Genomic DNA, 21,501 nt, shown 5'->3' with positions numbered 1-21,501 from the left:
GAATGAGCCACGTGGGACTTACACACCTGGGAAGCCTCCTTGGTGTCAGCTTCTGATCAGATCCTGGGTGGTGGCTCCAGTCCTGTCCAGCAGCTCCCGCCGTCCCTCCAAGGAGACGTGTCCGAGGCAGTAGGTGACATCTCCATTGTCCCAGGGGCTGTTCACAGGGAAACTCGCTCCTAGCAAACAACTCCGCTGTGCGGATCCCAGTGCGAGAAGCAGCTCCAGAGCTTTGTATTGTACCAGTTGCTGAGCTGGGGCCCTGGGGAAACAGGCCCAGCGCGCAGACTCTGAGACAGACTGTCCCACGTGAAGATTTCCACAGAAGGACCACTGTCCGTGGACGTGGCAGGGTCTGCGATTTTAAACCTGCATTTTTCACAGAGCTTTGAGTTATTTATTTATTCAGGTTAATCCTCACCTCAGGATATTTTTCCATTGATTGTTAGAGTGGAAGGAAGGGAGAGAGAAGTAGACATCGATGTGAGAGAGACACACCGACTGGTTGCCTCCCACATGACCCGACCAGGGCCAGGGACGAACCTGTAACCCAGGTACATGCCTTTGGCTAGGAATCGAACCCGAGACCCATTGGTCCTATGGCCGGTGCTCTGACCACTGAGAAAACCGGCCTTGGCTACTTATTATTTTTTAGTTAATCCTCACCTGAGGATGTTTTTTCCACTGACTTTTAGAGATTGGAAGGGAGGGATGGAGAGGCATCAGTGTGAGAGACACATCGATTGGTTGGTTGCTTTTAGATCATTTTTTTTTAATAGGTTTTGTTCCCTGACTTAGTGGTGGCTCAGTCAGGTTTATGGTGTGCGTCTTTGACTTCACAGTCTCCCTCCCGTGAGGTCAGCCGCTCCACACAGACAGCTTGTGCGCTGTTGTCGCTCTGCGTCACTTCACATTCGTTACACACCCTTTACTCTGTCAAACGGCTGTCTCCTGGAGAGAACGCAGTAACAAGGGATGGTATCTGTTTCCCATCTCTGGTTCTCTTGTCCTTGGCTAGTCCTCGGTTCTGTGAGCAGGGTCCTCCTGCCTGCAGACACACACCCCTCTGGTGCCGTCTGCTGCTGCGGGACCTGGTCAGCTTCCGTGTGTCTCCACCCATCTTTAATTTCATCTTCATGCTTGAGAGATACTTTCGCTGGACATGGGATTCTAGATTGACTGGTTTTTCTTTTCGTTCCTGGGAAATGGTGTTCCACCACCTGCTCACCTGCACTGTTCATCTTGGGAACCTGCCGTCCTCTCAGGCCACCGCAGACCCGCCTGGGCCCCCTTGTCTCTGGGCCCTGGCACCCCGCTCAGTGCCGGCATGGTGGAGGAAACATGATGTGCCCCCCAATCACCACTGGGGACACCGAGTTTGGCAGCCAGGCTCTTGGGCCGTGGGGTGGATGCCACCTGGGCCCGGAGTTTCTGCCACTCAGGTCACGCTTGTCTCTGCAGAGGCGTCCTGGCCCCGTATGCCGTGCCCTCGGAGCTCCTGCTGGTGGAGGAGATCCCCAGGAACCAGATGGGGAAGGTCAACAAGAGGGACCTGCTCAGACAGTTCTACCCCAACAGCCAGGGTGCACCGGAGGCCAGGCACCCATGAGCCAGCATCTGCTTCACACCCAAACCCCCAGGTTGGGGGGAACAGTCCAGCCTGATGGATGAGATCACAGCCAGAGACCGCCGCTGCCCTGGCCCTGCGGCCACACCCACACCCACACCTCAGGGTCCCTTATGCCCTGAGGCTGCTCGGCAGGTCCCAGGAGGGTCCAGCTGTCACCCTGGATGAGGTCTGCAAAGGACATTCAGTAAAGCTGCTCAGGAAGAACGCCTCAGCTGTGCTGTCTGCCCAGGGCCCCGGGGGGCGGTGCCCCAGGGCCAAGCATGCACTCGTCTGCCACTGCCCGGGGGTGCTCCCACTGTCTGCCCAGGGCCTGCGGGGGGCGGTGCCCCAGGGCCAAGCATGCACTCGTCTGCCACTGCCCGGGGGGTGCTCCCGCTGTCTGCCCAGGGCCCCGGGGGGCAGTGCCCCAGGGCCAAGCATGCACTCGTCTGCCACTGCCCGGGGGGTGCTCCCGCTGTCTGTCCAGGGCCCCGGGGGGCAGTGCCCCAGGGCCAAGCATGCACTCGTCTGCCACTGCCCGGGGGTGCTCCCGCTGTCTGCCCAGGGCCCCGGGGGGCAGTGCCCCAGGGCCAAGCATGCACTCGTCTGCCACTGCCCGGGGGTTCCTCTCACTGTCTGCCACACAGTCCCTGTTGCAGCCGGTCACCTCTGCTGTTGTAGCGTGGGTCCCACTGTTCTGTGGCATCCAAATCCTCTTGGTGGCCAGAGGCTGACCACCAATGGCCCTGCAGCTGCTCCACCTTCACCCTTGACCCTTAACCTCCCACCCCCTCGGTGCTGCTCCCTCCAGACACCCTGCACAACCCCAACCCCTTCTTTCAGTCTCTGTCTAAAAGCCACCTTCTCCTTCCCTGCGGCACTCCCGCCGCTCCCCCTAGACAGGCCCCGGAGCTTCCCCCTCCGGCCGTGGCCACACGGACCCCAGAGAGGGAGTGAGGCGTCAGCACTGGTCCAGACGCACGGGCCCCTTTGTGCAGCCTGAGCAGACAACCGAGGCTTCCGGACAGTTTCCCGTGACCTGCCGGCGGCTCCTCTGCCCAAACTGAGGGGAAGTGACACTCCCAGCACAGCAGGGGTCTGGCCCTGACTTCCCCAGCCACCTGTCCCCGGAGCTGGAGGAGCCACGCCCGCCTGTGCCCCGCAGGGCCTTGTCGAGGCTGTGTAGCTGGCGAGGGGACGCGGGGCTGGGACCCCTCTCCCCACCCCAGCGCTGCAGGTGGCCTGTGACTCCCTGAGGCCTGGCCCTGGCCTGGCATTTGCTCAGAGGAACATCCAGCCCCAAGCTCCCTCCTGCCTGAGGTCTGGACACGCATGCAGTCACCCACCTGCCAGGCAGGCCCCCGGGGCCTGAGACTTCCAGAATGTTCCCCCTGCTGACAGTGCCCCGCCTCCCCCATACACACATCTGGGTGTGCCCCACACCCAGCAGGCGCCCTGGGAGCGGAGTTGTGAGCCCATCTACCTGCTACCTCATAGGGGCCGAGCTGGGTCGGAACGTGGCTGAGGGCAGCCTGGAGCGCCAGGTCCCTGGGGGGTGATGCCCGGACAGGCGCCTCGGAGCAGGGGGGCAGCTTGTGCCTCCAGGTACCTCAGGACCCACGCGGGGGGTGAGGGGTGGGAGGGCGGGGACACCTGTTTCCACCGCCCCACGTCCCACCAGGTCCCTCCTGGATGTAGACTCCCTAGTGGCGGGGGGTAAGCTTGGCTGCCGCCATGCCCGCCAGCATCTGTGTGTGTGGACACGGGGGTCACCGAGAGGAGGGGCCCCTGAGGGGAGACGGGCTGGGACAGCCAGAGGAGCGTCTGGGCCCTCTGCCTGGGCCGCCCTGACCAAGGACTGACCCCACAGGGTCCCACCCAGGAGCTCCTCCGGCCCCCTGGCTCTGAGGAGGCCACAGCAGCGTGTCCAGGGGACCCGAAGTTCGGCCGCTGGGGTCGGGGAGGCCCAGCCACAGCACCCACCACCAGGCCCCAGGCGCTTCCCGTCCAGCCAGGGCTCAGACCTCACTGACTGTGGCAGGAGGTGCCCGCGGCTCAGGAAGGCCCCCGGCCCGTGGTGAGCCCACAGCTGCCCTCCACATCTGGACCCCTGTGCCTTCCCTCGGGACACAGGCCTCGCCTGCCACCTTCACCCAGGGGACCTACACGTGTCACCTGGACCAGGCTTCCCCGAGTCCCTCCCAGAGCAGGGCAGCAGCAGGAAATGTCACAGGCACAGACACCCCGCCGAGAGCAGCTCGCAGTGCTGGGCCCCAGGACCTGGATAGATGCACCTCACATCCTAGGTGAGCCCAACCCCCTGAGGGCAGGGGGTCAGACTCCAAGTGTGTCCCTAAGCAAAGCCACCTGCCACTCTGGTCCCCAGCCAACACAGGTGGGTCTGGGGCCCCGGGGAGAAAGATCCTGTGTCTACCTGCTCAGAGACAGGGCCCAGCTCGCACCCCTAGAACCAGGTCATGGGGTGCTGAGCTCAGAGTTCTGTCTGTAAGGGATTCTGGAGATGGTCCCTGCTCCGGTCCGTTGTGAGATAAAATGAGCCAGTCATGCAGAAAACAGCAGCCCGGCACCCAGGTTTAGATGCGATCACTGTAAAAAAGACAGGGCCCAGCTGACATGAACCAACAGTAAGAGATACTGCCTTCAGGTGCACACATATCCCTGCATACCTGTGTGTGCTCACAGACACCCCTGCATACCTGTGTGTGCTCACAGACACCCCTGCATACCTGTGTGTGCTCACAGACACCCCTGCATACCTGTGTGCTCACAGACACCCCTGCATACCTGTGTGTGCTCACAGACACCCCTGTATACCTGTGTGTGCTCACAGACACCCCTGTATACCTGTGTGTGCTCACAGACACCCCTGCATACCTGTGTGTGCTCACAGACAACCCTGCATACCTGTGTGCTCACAGACACCCCTGCATACCTGTGTGTGCTCACAGACACCCCTGCATACCTGTGTGCTCACAGATACCCCTGCATACCTGTGTGTGCTCACAGACACCCCTGCATACCTGTGTGCTCACAGACATCCCTGCGTACCTGTGTGTGCTCACAGATACCCCTGCGTACCTGTGTGTGCTCACAGACATCCTGCATACCTGTGTGCTCACAGACACCCCTGCATACCTGTGTGTGCTCACAGACACCCCTGCATACCTGTGTGCTCACAGACACCCCTGCATACCTGTATGTGCTCACAGACACCCCTGCATACCTGTGTGCTCACAGACACCCCTGCATACCTGTGTGTGCTCACAGACACCCCTGCATACCTGTGTGTGCTCACAGACATCCCTGCATACCTGTGTGTGCTCACAGACATCCCTGCATACCTGTGTGTGCTCACAGACACCCCTGCATACCTGTGTGCTCACAGACATCCCTGCATACATACCTGTGCTCACAGACACCCCTGCATACCTGTGTGCTCACAGACACCCCTGCATACCTGTGTGTGCTCACAGACACCCTTGCATACCTGTGTGTGCTCACAGACATCCTGCATACCTGTGTGCTCACAGACATCCTGCATACCTGTGTGCTCACAGACATCCCTGCATACCTGTGTGTGCTCACAGACATCCCTGCATACCTGTGTGTGCTCACAGACACCCCTGCATACCTGTGTGCTCACACACCCCTGCATACCTGTGTGTGCTCACAGACATCCTGCATACCTGTGTGTGCTCACAGACACCCCTGCATACCTGTGTGTGCTCACAGACATCCTGCATACCTGTGTGTGCTCACAGACATCCTGCATACCTGTGTGTGCTCACAGACACCCCTGCATACCTGTGTGTGCTCACAGACATCCTGCATACCTGTGTGTGCTCACAGACATCCCTGCATACATACCTGTGTGTGCTCACAGACATCCCTGCATACATACCTGCGTGTGCTCACAGACACCCCTGCATACCTGCCTGTGCTCACAGACACACATGCCCAGTGACACCCCCCAAGTTTTGGGGATGAGTGGGACTAGGATTATACAGCAGTTTTCCGAGTCCCTGGAATCACCTTAAACTCAGAAATCCCAACTCTTGTTCTGTTTTACATGGAAAAAGCAGATTCCAGCACTAAACAGTAAGTTTGGAAACTATCGCTCATTTCTTGATATGGTCATGCGCTGCGACCTCTGTCTGGGGTCCCCTGGGCACCTGCACCACCCCTGCCTCTTGCTGCTCCTCTCCCTCCTGGGCCTTGTCTGTGCCCTCGTATCTGTCCGCCGCTGGACGAAGCTGTTCCCCACAGGACCCGCTTCCCCTTTACCCCCCACCGCCCTCAGCCCCCTTCCCTAACCGTCCCCTCCCCCGCCCCCTCATCTCCCATAGTCCCCTCACCACACCTGCAGCCCCCTGCCCCACCCGGCACATCCAGCCTGTGTCGCCCCGTCCCTGTGTCCGCAGTGGTTGGAGTGTGGCCTCTCTCCATCTGTGGTCAATTGCTCAAGGTCACCTTTGTCATTGTGGTCCTGTGTGCACTGTTATGGCCTCTTGGTGCCCCTTCCAGAATCTTCCTGAGCCAGAGCAGCCCATGCTTCTCCAGGACCCCTGCAGCCTGCCTCGGGCCCTCTGGGGCCGGCTGTCCCTGCCCACGGGGCCGCCAGCGGCGGGCAGAGCAGCCCTTATCCTGCCTGCAGGAGTCAAGTGCATCCTTTGTTAAAACATCAGGGTGCAGTGCGTTCGTAGCTCGTCAAATAGATCAATATCAAATTATCATGTCCCACATTCATAACTCTCACGCACGCAGCCGTGGGGGGACAGGGTCACCGGAGAATGAATAGCAGCAGAGGCCCTTCGCGATCCATCACTGCAGACAGCCGCCAGCGTCCTGCGCTGCTCTGACGCGGCCATTAATAAAGCCGGGAGACGGATGGCGGCAGGGAGGGGCCGCACCACCTGCCTCACCCGGGGCCTGTCTGAGCCCCGCAAGGTGGGGAGGGCCCCCTCCGCCTGAGTGCGAGGGAGAGGGGGCTGGGGTCGCACTCCAGACCCCAACGCATTCACATACCCGATGGGTATGCCGCTCTCCTGGCCAATGCAGGTGGGCACCTCGAGCAGGGTGCTCTTAGCCCATTTTACAGACGAGGAAACTGAGGGCCAGTGAGGTGAGCAGCTGTCCTAGGGCCCCGGGAGAGAAAGTCTGTGGTGCAGCCCGTGCTGTTGGGCCCAAAGCCCTGGTTCGTCTACCTTCAGGAGCTCTGAGGGGTGAGGTCAGACACTCAAGTAGCTCACCCAGCCACTGACGGGCCATGGGTGCTGGGGAGCACTGGGGGCGCTCCAGAGGAGGTAGCATGTGAGGTGGGCTTGGGTGGCCCTAGATGGAGGTGGGGCAGCGTGGCCCAGGGCTCAGGCCTGGGCAAAGCCAGCAGGCCCCGGGGTTATTCTGGGTGTGGAACCTGGGAGAAGACACTGGACAGGGGACCAGGAGCAGGGAGCTGGCTGCATGGGGTCGCCGCGTGCTGGAGGTGTGCGTGCACAGAGCGAAGGGAGTCGGCCCGCCTGACTTGGGCAGCCCGTCCCCAGGGTGGCCTGGCTCCGTCTACCCAGATGGGGAGCTCCTCTGGGGCTGGTCAGGAGCCATGGAAGCTCCCCAACAAGCCTGGGCCCACCTCTGCCAGGTCCCTGTGGGTCCCCTAGCTGCCCACAGCGGCTGGGACTGCTGCCAGTGAGGGCCCCCCAACTCATCCACATCCTGGCCCCTGAGTTTGGGCCTGTGGATATGTTATTTCATGAGGCCAAGGGGTCTTAAAACAGAGGCTGGCCCCAGCCGGTTTGGCTCAGCGGTGAGAGCATCAGCCCGCGGACCAATGAGTCGCGGGTTCGATTCCCGTCAAGGGCACGTACCTTGGTTGCAGTTCGTCCCCAACCCTGGTCGGGTCATGCGGGAGGCGACAAGTCAATGTGTCTGTCACGTCGATGTTTCTCTCTGTCTCTCTCTTCCTCCCTCCCTCTCACTCTATCTGATGATAAATAGACAAATGTCCTTAGGTGAGGAATAAAAAAAAACAGAGGCTGATCCTGGGTCCCTGGACGGGCCCAGAGTCATCACAGGGTCCTAACACTGGAGAGGGGCAGGAGGGCCAGAGTCGGGGTGATGGGTGACCCCTGAATGGCCACTGCCGGCCTGGACGGTGGAGGGAGGAGGTGAGGGCCAAGGAGCCAGAAAAGATGAGGAAATGGTTCTCCCCAGAGCCCCCGGAGGGACCAGCCTGCAACACCTGCTCTCAGCCCGGGGACCGCGCAGGACGTCCCGCCTCAGGCTGAGGACACGGTGTTTCGGTCTCCAGGAGTGTGGTGATGAAGCCTCTTCCTGTCCCCTGCTCTCACACCAGCCTCCTGTCACCTGGCACTTTAAGAGGACGAAAGGGGTTGTTGAACTAACTCTGGGAACCGGCTCAGGTGGCCTCTCTGTGGCTCCCATTTTCTCTGCGACCAGCGGCCTGGGGACTCGGGGCTGGTGTGGCCACGAGGCCCCTGCCCCAAGGGGTAAACTGAAGCGTCCTACACAGGCTCACAAGGGTCGGTCCCTGGAGAGAGAGGAACATGGGAAACAGGCCCCAATATGCTCGCGGAGGGGCATCTGGTTGGAGGAACAGAGGGGTTGGGGCGAGGGGTCTCCAGGGAAGCAGGGGGAGCCTGACTCACCAAGGCCAGGGTGGGAGGCCCCACTTCCACCCTTGCATCCCCCCTTGCAAGCCCCTCCCCCTTCTCATCCAGATCTCAAGTTGGGGACAGTTCCTTGGGTTGAGCACAGAAGCAGGCGGGCGGGGCCGGAGGACGCACCCCCACCTTCTCACGAGGGCGCAGCGAGCCCTCGGCCCAGAGGAGCACAGGGGCTCCCTCAGCCTCTCCAAGGGCACCGCCCCTCTGCACCTGCTGGCGGGTGGGGCTCACACTCTGTGCGAAGTGTGCAGACCGTGGAGAGCACTGCACGCCTGCGTGTGCAAGAGGGTGGCACGTGCACATGGGCTGAGGCTGTGTGCAGGCTTGTGCAGAAGCAGCCGTGTGTGGGCTCACATGCAGGCTTCCAGGCGCGACCCGGGGCGCAGCACTCGACCTCGGCACACCTGCCCACCTTCACATGTGGCCCTGCCCGCCCCAGGCCGCGGCGCCCACCCGGCAGCCCCTCTCGTCATCAGCTTGCACATAGCTGACAGTCTGATCACATCTACACAGCCATTCAATTACCCTGGAATGGCCACGGGCCATTAAGCCGACAATCTTCTCCATTCCAGCCTGCCAGCCTTTCCCCACCACCGAGCAATAAAACCATTAGAACAGTGGCAACAAGCAGGCGCATCCTTAATGCACCAGCGACGCTCCTGGTAGCGCTGCCATGACAGGGAACAGCCTCTCCCTGGGCTTAGGTAGAAGGTGGACGCAGCGCCTGCCGATTGGCTGCCTCTGCACACACACACGGACACAGAGACATACCCAGGTGTGTACATGCATACATGCGTGTGCATCACATGCAAATGGACACACAGACATACATACCTGTGCACACGTACGCACAGAATTTCAGGTGTACACACATGGATATGAATACATGTATGCGCGCTACATACATATTCATACAGACATGTGCACAACCATGTACACACATACACATACACCTGTGTGCACATACATCGACCTATATAACCACACATGCTGTGCACATGTGTACACACACATACACAAACACATAAATGTCCATAGGCAACTCAGATCTGAGCTCTGAAGCCACCCGCCAGGTGTCAGCTGCCTCAGGCCCCTGGTGGCCAGTGACAGAACAGGCCAGTGGGGACATGCTGGGGGCCGGCAGCAGCGGCACCAGACCCATTCTTTCCAGAGTCTGTGCCCCAGCACATGGGACACTCCAATCTCACCTCCACAGACCAACAGACTTTTAGTTTCTGCCTCTGTGCTTGGTGTGAAGTGGAATCTCTTTGTTTTCATTTGCATTTTCATAATTACCAGTTAAAAGGAATCCCTTGAACATGTTTATTGGCCATTTATGTTTCTTATTCTGTGACTTGCCCATTCATGCTCTTTGCCCATTTCTTCTTGGTTGTTGGTCATTTTTTTATTATGAATTGGTTATGTGGCTTGTCTTTCACGTCACTTAATGATAGCTACAATATGCATAATTTAAATTTTTTCTTTTTTTAATCCTCACCCAAGGACATTTTTCATTGAATTTTAGAGAGGGGGAAGGGAGAGAGGGAGACGCACGCAGAGAGAGAGAGAAGCATCGACTGGCCGCCTCCCGCACACGCCCCACGGCCTTGTGGTGTAAGGGACGACGCTCCCCCACGGAGCCACACGGGCCAGGACGCAGACAAATATAACTTAAGGAAGAAACACGTATGGGGGAAAGAGATCTAAATAACATCCACCAAAAAGATGGAATAATTGCCCTGGCCGGTTTGGCTCAGTGGGGTGTTGGGTGTGGGCGCCTCGTGAGACAAGCAGGTCGTGAGGGTGGGGCCTCCCTGGGGGAATCAGTGCCCTTACCCAGGGACTTGGAGCTCCGGCCCCTCCCACAGTGCGCACCCACAAGAGGACGCCGGCTGCGAGCCAGGAAGCCCCCGCCGGACCCAGGTTTGCTGGAGCCTTCGCCTTGGACTTCCAGCCTCCAGAACGGTGAGAAATCGGTGTTTGTTGTTTAGAAGTCACCCCGTCATCTTGTCACAGCAGCCTGGAAGGAGAGCAACCGAAGACAGACCCGAGCGGAAGGGACGGGAGGCTGTCGGTATCTGTGCATTGGCCGCCGATCCTGAGGGGACAGGGATAGCACCTTACCGGCATCTGAAAATCTCCGAATTCCAGCACCCTTCGCGCCCAGGGGTTTGCCTGCATTTTATTTAAGATTTTGAGGGGGGGTCTCGTGGCCCCGGAGAGCACCCAGGCCTGCTATCTTTTCGTGGGTGGGTGTCTTTGATTACTGATTTGGCCACTTTCATGGTTGCTGGTTTATTCAAAATTGTCACTTCTTCACGAGTCCGTATCTTCTGTTAAACCATACACTTCATCCTAGGTTTCAGATCTATTGGCATGAAGCTGTGCCCGGCCTTCTCTGTCCTGTTCTTACGGTGCTCAGTGTCTCCGTCATCAATCTTGCTACATTGGTCTGTTTAACTTTCTCCTTTGTTGCTAGTCCTCACTGCATTTCTTTTGTTTCCTGGTGGCTTCAGTTGGACCCTCCCTCACTGGCTTCTGTATGGCTTGTTTTTTGTTTTTGTTTTTTTCTTTATTGATTTGAGAGAGAGAGGAAGGGAGAGGGAGAGGGAGAGAGAGATAGAAACATTGAAGAGAGAGGACATCAATTGGCTGCCTCCTGCATGCCCCCCACTGGGGATTGGCCCACAACCTGGCATGTACCCTGACCGGGAATCGAACCGGCGATCTCGTGGTGCATGGGTCGACGCTCAATCACTGAGCCACATGGGCTGGGATGGCTTGTTCTTATAAATGCATCTCAGGTCCTTAGACACCACCAGTTCCAAACCCATGATCATTTCCACTCTGATGGGAGGACATTTTCAATCCGCTGTTTTCTCTTATTCTCCATGTAATTCCGCAAGAACATGGTCCACATGATTCCGGTTCTTTGAAATCTGAGGCGCCTTTTGTGTCCTGCGCAACTGCTTTCTGTTTCAGAGTCGAGAGATCAAGAGACTCTGCCAGATTAAATCAGTTAATGTGGTTACCTCAGTGCCTCTGTGCTTCCGAGTCTGGCCTGCCCGCCCCCTCGGTCTGCAGCGCGTTCAAATCTCCACCAGGCAGTTGTTGGGTTTTCCCGGTCATTCTGTCAGCTTTACACAGTTCAGCGTTATGTTCTTTGGCCCACATCATACTTGATTATTCTCTCTTTTGTTTTTAATCCTCACCCAAGGATATTTTTCCATTTATCTTCAGATAGAGCAAGAGTGAGGGGGAAAGAGAGAGAAACATCGACGTGAGAGACACATCAATCGGTTGCCACCCACACGACCCCAAGTGGGGCCGGGGATGAACCGCAGCCGAGGTACATGCCCTTGGCCGGAATCGAACCCGCGGCTCTTTGGTTGGGCTGATACTGGAACCACTGAGCCAAACCGGCCAGGGCAATTATTCTATCTTTTTGGTGGATGTTATTTAGCATCTCTCTTTCCCCCTACGTGGTTTTTCCTTAAATTATATTTGTCTGCGCCCTGGCCCGTGTGGCTCTGTGGGGGGAGCATCATCCCTTACACCACGAGCCCGAGGGGCCCATGCGGGCGGCGGCCAGTCGATGCTTCTGTGTATCTCTCTTATCTCTCCCTTCCCCTTCTCTAAAAATATTCAATGAAAAATGTCTTCGGGTGAGGATTAAAAAAGAAAAATTATATTTGTCTGAGGTTAATATTGCTATTCCAGGGGGCCCGTGTTTTAGCGGCTCGTCTGCATCCTTCATCACCACCCCTCGGTGTGGTGGGGGGCGGGGGGTGTCTCATAAGCAGCACAGCTAGATCTGGTGCAGTCCAATTACTGTGGTTACTGGTGTACTGAGCCTTATTCTGCCTACCCCTTAGGGCTTTGGTTCTGTTGTTTTTGCCTTTTCCCTCTTTTTTTTTTAATCCTCACCCGAGGATATTTTTCCATTTATCATCAGATAGAGTGGGAGGGAGGGAGAGAGAGAGAAACATCGATGTGAGAGAGACACATCGACTAGTTGCCTCCCGCACAACCTTGACCAGGGCCAGGGATGAACCGTATCCAAGGTACCTGCCCTTGACCGGAATCGAACCCACGACTCATTGGTCTGCGGGCTGACGCTCTACTGCTGAGCCCAACCGGTCAGGGCAGCCTTCTCTTTTATTTTATTTTATTTTTTAATCCTCACCCGAGGACATTTTTCCATTTTTTGTTCAGGTAGAGTGGGAGGGAGAGAGAGGAACAGAGAGAGAGAGAAACATTGATGTGAAAGGGACACATCGAGTGGCTGCCACCCGCACGACCAACCAGGGCCGGGGACAAACTGCAACCGAGGTACGTGCCCTTAGCGGGAACCGAACCCGGGTCTCTCTGGACCATAGGCCGACGCTCTAACCGCTGAGCCCAACCGGCCAGGGCCAGCCTTCTCTTTTGTTGTGTGAATAAACATCTCTGCTTTCTTCCCTTTGATTATTAGGCAATTATAAATTCAATGTCTGTTCTTTGAGAACTCTTAAAGATTTTTAAACGCATACTATAAAGCCTATAGTTCTTCCAACCCCGTGTGTGGATCTGCGGTGCGTGGCCGCCCCGGCCGGGACAGGCCGCAGCCCGCTGTAATCTTCCTCTAAACACCTGCCCCTCTGTCATCTTGCTATTTCTTTAGAGCTTCCATTTTGTTTTCGGTTTTGGACCCGAAAACTAATAAGCTCTGTGTTTACGTTCAATCGTTACGTTTATTGACATTGCATCAACTTCTTGGCTCAATGGATTTCATTTTAATAAAGAACCGCTCCGTGATGTTTCCCTTGAAAGCGTCTGAGTGGGGACTCGCCTAACCCCGTACACCCGGGTCGCGGTGCCTGCTCCCCTGAACGAGTCCGGCGGGAGACCTGAGCCGTTCTCCGCCATCGCCCTGCTCCTCGGCCTCGGGCCCCCGCGGCCCTCGCGGTCATTGTTCTCCTCCCTCTGTGCACTCAGGGCCTCTTGTCCCTGACCCGGCAGCGTGCCTCCCCCGCTGGAGACTGCTGGAATGAGCGGCTCTGCTCTCTGGGTCCCCAGCCCGGTCCCCAGCCTTCCTGCTGCCTGAGCGTCCTCTGGCGAAGTGTCCCTCTCCAGACGGAAACTCACAGCCGAAGTGCGCTCAGCCCTGCTGGGGACGCGCCACTCGGGGTCCACACGGCAAGTGGGGTCACTGGACAGCCTGCTGAGCTCAGATGTCAGCCAGGCCTGCCGCACCCCATCTTACCCCTCACAGCTCCAGGAGCCTCGGCGCTCGTGTAACCCTGTCGGCCGTTCCATCCTGCTGCCATGGGCTGGCGCGACCGGCTCTCTGGGGCGTTGTGTCAGCAGCCGAACAGCCTGGGGCCTCCTCCGCAACTTCTGTCGGGCGCTGGTGGAATTGCTGACCAGGGCGAGGGTGAGGGCGAGGGGCAGCCCCCCCAACCCTTGCTGCAGGTGAAGGCCCTTCTCAGCGGAGGCTGCGGTGGGCTAGCCACTCCGCGGTGCCACACCCTCACGGTGAAGGTGACAACGTCACGCCACAGAGGTTCTTGTGCATGCGTGTCAGGTACGGTGGCCTGTTAAATCCAGGGTGACCTCCCCACGAGTCCAGTCCTGCTCCAGGGAGCCTCACTCCGGGGGACAAGGCCCAGTGGGGACATCGGCTGGAACCCTTGGCCAGGGAGAACGAGGGTGAGAAGTGATGCCCTGAAATGAAATCTGGGTCCTCCCTGGAATGAGGGCGCTGGGGGTACACAAAAGAACCTGGGTCGGGGGCAGGATCCAAGCAGGGTCTTGAAGTCACAGGACTCAGAGGGCTGCGCACCGGCAGGAGGGAGGAGCCAGGAGGCCAGTGCTGCTGGGAGGGGCAGCGGGGGGAGGGGGCGTCTGGACCCTGCCAGGCTTCCCGCGCAGCAGCTGGATGGAGGTGCAGGAGGAGGAGCAGGACAGAGAGAGGACGGTGGGGTGGGAGCTTACATTTGCCCAGGCTGAGCTGCCAGGGGGCACTGGGCACAGCCTAGGTACTTCTGAGGGAGCGGACAGGGAGAGAGGGGTCGTCTGCCCCCAACATTCAGAAGGGCAGGGAGCATCAGGACCAAGGAGAATGGCTGAAGTGCTGGTTCTCTCCAAAGAGGCCAGGAGGCCGTGAGCCAGGCCCCGCCCTCGCCCAGTAGCTGAGTTGGCTTGCACTGCAGTCCTGGGCACCCACCAGCTCTTGCACTGACCTGGGCACAACCTCCCGGGCCTTTCTGCCTGGGTCATCTGCGTGGAGGAGAAAGGCCAACAGGGAGGCCTGTATACCTCGCACCTTCCTCCTGGGCCCTGTCCCTGGGGAGGGAAACACAGCAGCCCGTGGGCCTGCCCCCAGTGAACAACCCACCTCCACCAGGGACCCAGAATGGAGGGCGAGATTAAATGCAGCAACGATGTCGTCAGACTAAATTGATTCCATTACAGCAATTGATTTCATCTGAATGGTCATTAATGTGATTTATACGGCTGTTTGGGATTCTTTGCTCCCAAATCTGTCACCAGGCTACTTGATATTGATTGAAAGACAATGGTGCTGGTGCCCAGTGGAGCAGGCTGGGGGTGGGCAGGGGCTGCACGGCCGGTGTTGATTTAGGGGCCCCCACACCCCTCCTGGTGCTCTCCCCACTCTGCACCACGTACCCCCTGCAGTCTCCCCTCCCCTCCTGTCGCCCCCCTCCCCCTCCCTGGCCTTCACTTCTCAGATTGAGGAGTTGCCCCACGCACCTGCATCAGCAGCTTCTCCAGGCCCCGGGGAAAACAGTGAGGTAGGAGAGGGGACCCATGCCCTGCAGGGCCTCCGGGCCTCCAACCCCCCAGCCAGCCACAGTGCCAAGGGGACAGCCCCTGGTCTCCCCTCCCCTCCCCGCAGGCCTGGAAGGACCAGCCACCAAGTGACCTTGTTTGCCTGGAGCCCCCCCCACCAGCTCCCGTCACCACCAGGGACCCTCCCAGAGCGGCTGGGCACCCAGAGCCCTGTGGGATGCCGTGCGTGTGACAGTGCAGGAAACAGTCTCCTGAACACTCCAGGGACCAGCGCTGCCAGGACCTCAGGAGCGCCCTCTCACGCCCGCTGTGCGTGAAGCCAGGGCCTGGGCACGGGCAGCCAGGGAGGGAAGTCACGAGGATGGAGGCCCAGGGTGCACACCCCTCAGGGGCTCTCACACCGCCTGTGTTCCACCCCACCCGCTTCTTCCAACGTCTAGTCTGGGGCCTGTGCCACCCCTTCCTGCCCAGCCCAGAGGGCAGCACCCACACCAGCCCCTCTCCTGGGCCCTCAGCACCCTGACGCTCTGCCTATGAAGGACACGGGGCCTGCACCCCGCCCTGGGGTCTTGGGTACATGGTGGCCCCAGCCGTGTCCCTGGCATATCTTGATGAAGTTTTTTCCAACAACACTGAGTCTCCGGGGGGTAGTTGTCATGACTCACAAACTGCTTTAAAATTTGACCCTCTGAGCCCGGCCTCGTTCTCTGGCCTGCCCCCCACCCAGCCCTGTCAGCCCAGCCCCATCACTATGGCCGGGCCTGCTCCCCCGAGCCTCACTGGACCACCAGCCCTCCTCATCGAGGCCGGGTCTGGGCTGACTTGGCTCAGCCCGTGACAGTGCCACCTGGCAGAGGCCATGCCCCTCAGTGCGCCTGCTGGGCTGGTTGCCCCCCCGCTGCCCCAGACATCCGGGTCAGCTGTGGAGAGGAGGCTGGCTGACTGCAAGGCCAATGCCGGGGTGAGACCTCAGGCGAGCTTCCTGGACCTGGCCAGGGCCTTTGGAGAGGTTGGCAGGGGTGGATGTGGGCAGGGGTCTGCACCGACCCTGTGGCCAGCAGCCCCTTGATAACACTTGGAAAAGCGAGGGTCCATATGGAGATGGGGGGTCCCGCCCTGAGACGGACAAGGTGCGACAGGGTCACGGTGGAGGCTGCATTTGCAGAGGAGTGTGTAGGGGACAGATGTGTCCAGGGTGGGAGCTAGACGAGCCCATCACAGCCTCCCCTCTGCCCACTAAGCCTAGAGCCAGGGACCAGCTCAGGCCCAGCAAGAGGGAGGACCAGGCTGCCACTTCTTTCAAACCCATCATCCCAGGCACCTCTGCCTGGCTTCCCTGGAGCCACACTGCCCTCTGCTGATGCTGGCAAGCATGGTGGGAGCCACTAGAACCCAGGCCCGCCCCTTGCCTTGCCCTGCCCTGCCGCCCTGGCGAGCCCCTCCCCCAGTACCAGGTCCAAGTCTGGCTCGGGTGATTATCACCTGAAAAACAGGCAAACCTGGCCACTGGCCAGATTCTCCATCTCTGTGTCAGGGTGGCTGGGCAGGCAACTGCTCAGCAGGACAGGACCCCGGGGGACTTGGAGCTCAGGGAAAGCCCTGGAGGGCGTCCAGGACAGAGCTGCTGGCCAGGGTTCCTCTGGCCAGCGGCCTGGAGATCCAGGACAAGGGTCACATTGTATCAGCTGCTGCTGGCTTCTCCCTCCCATGTCCTCAGGGCGGCAGAGCCCTGCAGCTTCTATCTGCTGTCTGCCCATCCGTATTTCTTGAGCTCTCAAGAGTGAAAACATAGTTTGAGAATGGCTGTTCTGCATTTGTTTGGGGGGTGTCATTGGGCTTCTGACAAAGACAAAGCCCCCAAACCTGCCTACACCTGTGCCGACGTGGGAGGCCTCTACCTGTACTGTGCTCTGTGGCCGCCAGAGGGCGGGCAAGGACTGGAACCAGGACAGTGACACCCCTGCGCTCCACGGGCCAGGTGCTGGTTCCAAAAGGCGCCAGCCTGGCCTCACCCACCCCTCCTGTCTCCTCCTCGAGGCCCAGCACTCCAGCTTGCCCTCCATCCTCTCTGACCCTGGGGCACATTTAAGGGCTGACAAGCTCTCTGTAGGACCTCACCCCAGTTAGGCCAGGGGGCCCCGGGTAGGGTTCAGGACAACTTCCACATCTGTTCCTCCCCTTCATTCCCCCCAACTTCTCATCCACCTCCCCCCACTGAGGGCCCTCACTGCTTCACCACCTCAGGGCCTATTGGTGCTTTGTCTCCTCTGGGAGGGTAGGTCCGCACTGAAGCCCTGGAGCCTGGCAGAGCTGGCACAGGGGAACTGTGGGCGCGAGGGAGGGAGAGGGGGAGGGAGGGAGGGAGAGGGGGAGGGAAGGAGGGAGAGGGGCAGGGAGGGAGGGAGGGAGGGAGAGGGGGAGGGAGGGAGGGAGAGGGGGAGGGAGGGAGGGAAAAAAACAAAGGGAAGGAGGAAAGAACTGTCTGCCTCCACTCAGCCTCTGTCCCGACCTCCGGATCAGGTTCAAACGTGGAACGGGCGTGGGCCCTGAACCTGGGCTCCATGGCCAGGTCCTGCTTCTATCGCCTTCTGGAGCCTCCAGGTCCTTGCTGGTAAAATGGGGGCCCCAGAGGGACCAGCCACATGTGGGGTGAAAACGATGCCTGGGCCTCAGGAAGCACCTTTTAGCCTTTACCCTGGTTATGTGCAGTTGCCCACTGGACACCTTCACCTGGACCAGAGACACCCCCGTTCATGTCCACAAGGAGCTGTCCTCTGTCCAGGTCAACACCTGGTGTCAGGATCACCTCCTTCCTGTCCAGTGTCTCCCGAACACCCAGGCATTCTTCTATGTGCTCCCTCTCTCTAGGTTCCCCACTCCCCATGTGGCAACTGAACCCTGGGTGAGCAGGTGCCCCTTCGTGCAGCCCAAGAAAGTTCACACCTGGCTGTCCCCTTGCCACACAACCCTAACTGACCATTGCTCACAAAGTGGATCTGTGTGCCGCCGGGGCCCCTGGAGGACGGGGGCAGTGTGGACACTGGTTACCCCCCTGCCAGGAGCCAAACCCCTGCTTGGTTAACTCCAGCTGGCATTGCCATTACTCAACCAGAACAAGTTACTGCAAACTTAGGGGCTGCAACAACATCGATGTATCATCTCGCTGTTTCTTTAGATCTGAGTCGGCGTCCAAGTGGGCTGGACCAAGTCCTCTGTTCCTGGTCACAGAAGCTAAAGACACAGTGTCAGCTGGGTGAGCCCTTACACAGAGCTGGGAGGAATGGGGGTGGAATCTGCTGCAAACTCATCCGGGTCCTGGGCAGAATCCAGTTCCTTGTGGTTGTCGGACTGAGGTCCCATTTCCTCTAGCTGTTAGCTGTGCTGTCCCTGGCTTCCAGAGGCCTTGCTGCCCGCAGCCCCTGCACCTCAGAACCCACACCCACATGTTGGTCCCTGGCGCAACTTGAATCTCTCTGATTTCACCCTCTTGCCAAATTTCTCTGCCAGCAGCCAATCGCTCTCTGCTTGTAAGAGTCCCAGCGATTGCATTAGATCTGCCCAAACGATCCAAGATCATCTTTCACCTCAAGGTCCCTTTGCCACAGAAGGTGATGTTTTCACAGGTTCTGGCTTCAGGACATGCACAGTTTTGGCCATCAGTCAAGCACCTGCTAAGCCGCAATGTCCCTACCTACAGTGAGGGCGGCCCCTGTTTCCTAGGACTGTCAGTGTGTGTGTGTGTGTGTGTGTGTGTGTGTGTGTGTGAGATATTTGTGTTTATACGCTTTTATACATGATAATAATTCTTATTTCACTGTATAATTGCAGTATTAGTCTAAAGTAAATATGACATCATTATTCTAAAGTTATAGTAGCTTCCTCTATCTACTGAAGGTTGAAAATCCCAAAGCACAGAGGATGCGCCCAGAGGGTTGGTCCCTGGCCACCCTGGCCCCCTGCGTTCCGCCAGTGGGCAGCTGGCTGCCTTCTGGGCCTCTCCTGATTCTGTTCACCATCAACCTGCCTCCTGCCGGTTCACAAGCACACCCTCTTAGGCGACTGGGCAGTCACCCACGCGCACTGTCTGTGTCGGCCCTGACCAGACTCAGGCCCTGGTGGGCAAGTGAGGTCAGTCCTGCCCACCCTGTGTCCCTGGGCCTAAAACCATGAGGCACTGCCCAAGAGGGGTCACCCAGCAGAACGGGGATGGGAGTGGCCCTGACCTTCTGGTGGACACAGGGGCTGTACAATCCCAGTTCTGCTCGGACCGAGCCCCCTGAAACTCCAAGGCTCAGCATCACTGGATAGGAGGGAAAATAGCTGCCCACAACCCACCTGGGCGAAGGGCCGGCCCCTCTGCACCAAGCCCACTGCTCAGGAGCATCCCTCCCTCCTAGGCACCTCTCAGGGCCAGATCCAGGGAGAGGCAGCCCAGGGAGGGAGGGCCGAGCTGCGGAGTTGAGGGTCTGGAACGTCTAAGGGAGGCTGCAGAGCTGGGGAAGGAGAGGGCAGCCCAGTGTGGGGGTCAGAGCTGCAGTCTTGGGGTACAGGAGTGGGCGAGCTTAGAGGGTCAGCTACTGAAAGCAAACTGTCCCTTTGTGGCCTGGGGTGGACCAGCTTTTGACGGGACGTCCTGGCTCATGGAACCCAATCCCCTCACTCGGACAAAGAGGAAACTGAGGCTGGCCGAGAGGACTACTGACCTGGCTCAGGACAGGGGACGGGTCGTGGGGGTGAGTTCTTTACCCGGGGCATCTTCCCCAGCCTGGGCACCACACCCTTCCCCAGCGGCCTCTCCTGCACTTGAGACCCACCCATGACCAAACCCAGCTTACCCTCTACCCTGGAGACCCCCACACCTGGGGGAGGTTGCTGGGTGGAAAAGCAGCAGGTGTAGGAGAGGAAAGCATATCAGAAGGCCGTCTCCCACCTGCGTTGGATGTCTGAGGTTACCCAGGGGGACAAGGGCTGCCTCTTTCTGAGTGGTTCAGCCCCCTCACTCAGAGGGCTTCTCCACCCACGTTTGGGGTCCCTCACCTCAGAGGAAGGGTGATGGCTGTCAGGGTTTGCTCCCCAGTCCCAGGACTTCAGAGCCTGGAGATGGAGGAGGCTCCCTGCTCCCCACCTTGGAGCAGTGAATGCCAGGGACAGTCACTGCCAAAGCCTGCCCCAGGTAGCTTGGCCTCCTTCCAAGCAGGCCAAGGGACAGATGGGGCGGCACCTGCTCGGCAGCCTGGCAATCTGGAGAGGAAAGCAAGAGGCCCTGCCTGCTCCCGCAACAGAGAAGACCCAGACGGGGGCTCCCCAAATAGGGCCGGGCTGGTCAGCAGCCCCACTCCCCAGTGCTCCTGCTCCTCAGACTGCCTGGGACCCACAGGGTCCTCCTCCCTCCCGGAGTCCGCCCCTCCTTTACCGCATGCTGGGGCTCTGAGAGCAGGCAGGATCGTGAGAAGAGCAGTATCCCGGGAGACCCGAGAGACCAGAGGAGGGAGGAATGGCTGCCAGCTGGGTGGGGAGGGCTGGGTTTGTGCCTGGCCTTCCTCTGTGCTAGCCCTGGAGTCAGCAGGGAAGACAGTGAACCAATGAGGGAAATGTAATTCAGGGGGTGAGATGCCTTGTGATGGGCAGTGACAATGTCTGAAAGGGTGGTGAGGAGGTGCCATCAGACACAGCCCTCGAGGCAGTGAGAGCAAGCCTCGGGGAGGGGGAAAGAGCATTCCAAGCAGAGAGAACAGCTAGTGCAAAGGCCCTGAGGCAGAAGTGTGCTTGGCAAGTTTGGGGACCAGAAAAGAAAAAAAATGAGTGAATGAATCCGCTCTGTACCTCGTCCCAACTTCACGGATTAAGGCTTGGTTCCAGTCTGACCCTGGAAGTGGAGCGTCCCAGGACAGCTGCCTGACTCCCCGCCCGCGCCAGGGCCCGCCATCAGCCCCACGGAGACCTCCCAAGTGCTGTCACTGGCCCAGTCCCCCACTCTAGGCACACACGTCCTGTCATTCAGTCCGCGGTCCACCCCCCACCAACCCTGACCCAACCCCCTGCAGTGCTGTCACTCAGCGCCAGACCCCGCCTACATAGTGCTGTCACTCATTCTTGACCCCACCGGTTTGCCCAGCACCGTGCTGTCACTCACTTGGCCCGCCCGAACCCGCTCCCACACTTGTGCTGTCACTCAGCCCCTGGCCCCGCCCTCCGCCCCGCCCCGCCCCGCCCACACACACGTGCTGTCACTCACTCGGTCCCCAGCCTGCACACTTGCGCTGTCATTCAGCACCAGGCCCCGCCCCGCCCACGTGCAGTCCCTCGCTGCCCTCCGCCGGCGCACTTGTGCTGTCACTTAGCCGGGTTCTGTCCGAGCGGGAGGCGCAGCTCTGCCTGCGGGCGGACACTCGGCCC

The 21,501-nt window shown here is 59.2% G+C and overlaps 1 protein-coding gene across 1 annotated transcript in view; it reads left to right on the top strand.

Moving 5' to 3' along the window:
• Nucleotides 1-1,814, top strand: part of ACSF3 (acyl-CoA synthetase family member 3) — a 64,135-nt gene extending 62,321 nt beyond the window's left edge. The window contains exon 10 of the mRNA XM_036275856.1: nt 1,462-1,814. Coding sequence (XP_036131749.1) covers nt 1,462-1,609 — 148 coding nt within the window. The 3' untranslated portion in view covers nt 1,610-1,814. The remainder of the gene's footprint in view (nt 1-1,461) is intronic.
• Nucleotides 1,815-21,501: the final 19,687 nt, after the last annotated feature.

This window comes from Molossus molossus, unplaced genomic scaffold (genome assembly GCF_014108415.1).
Source record: "Molossus molossus isolate mMolMol1 unplaced genomic scaffold, mMolMol1.p scaffold_m16_p_21, whole genome shotgun sequence".
In the NCBI taxonomy this organism is placed as follows: Eukaryota; Metazoa; Chordata; class Mammalia; order Chiroptera; family Molossidae; genus Molossus; species Molossus molossus.
The sequence above is the reverse complement of the archived record's forward strand: the minus strand, read 5'-3'. Positions and strand labels throughout refer to the sequence as shown.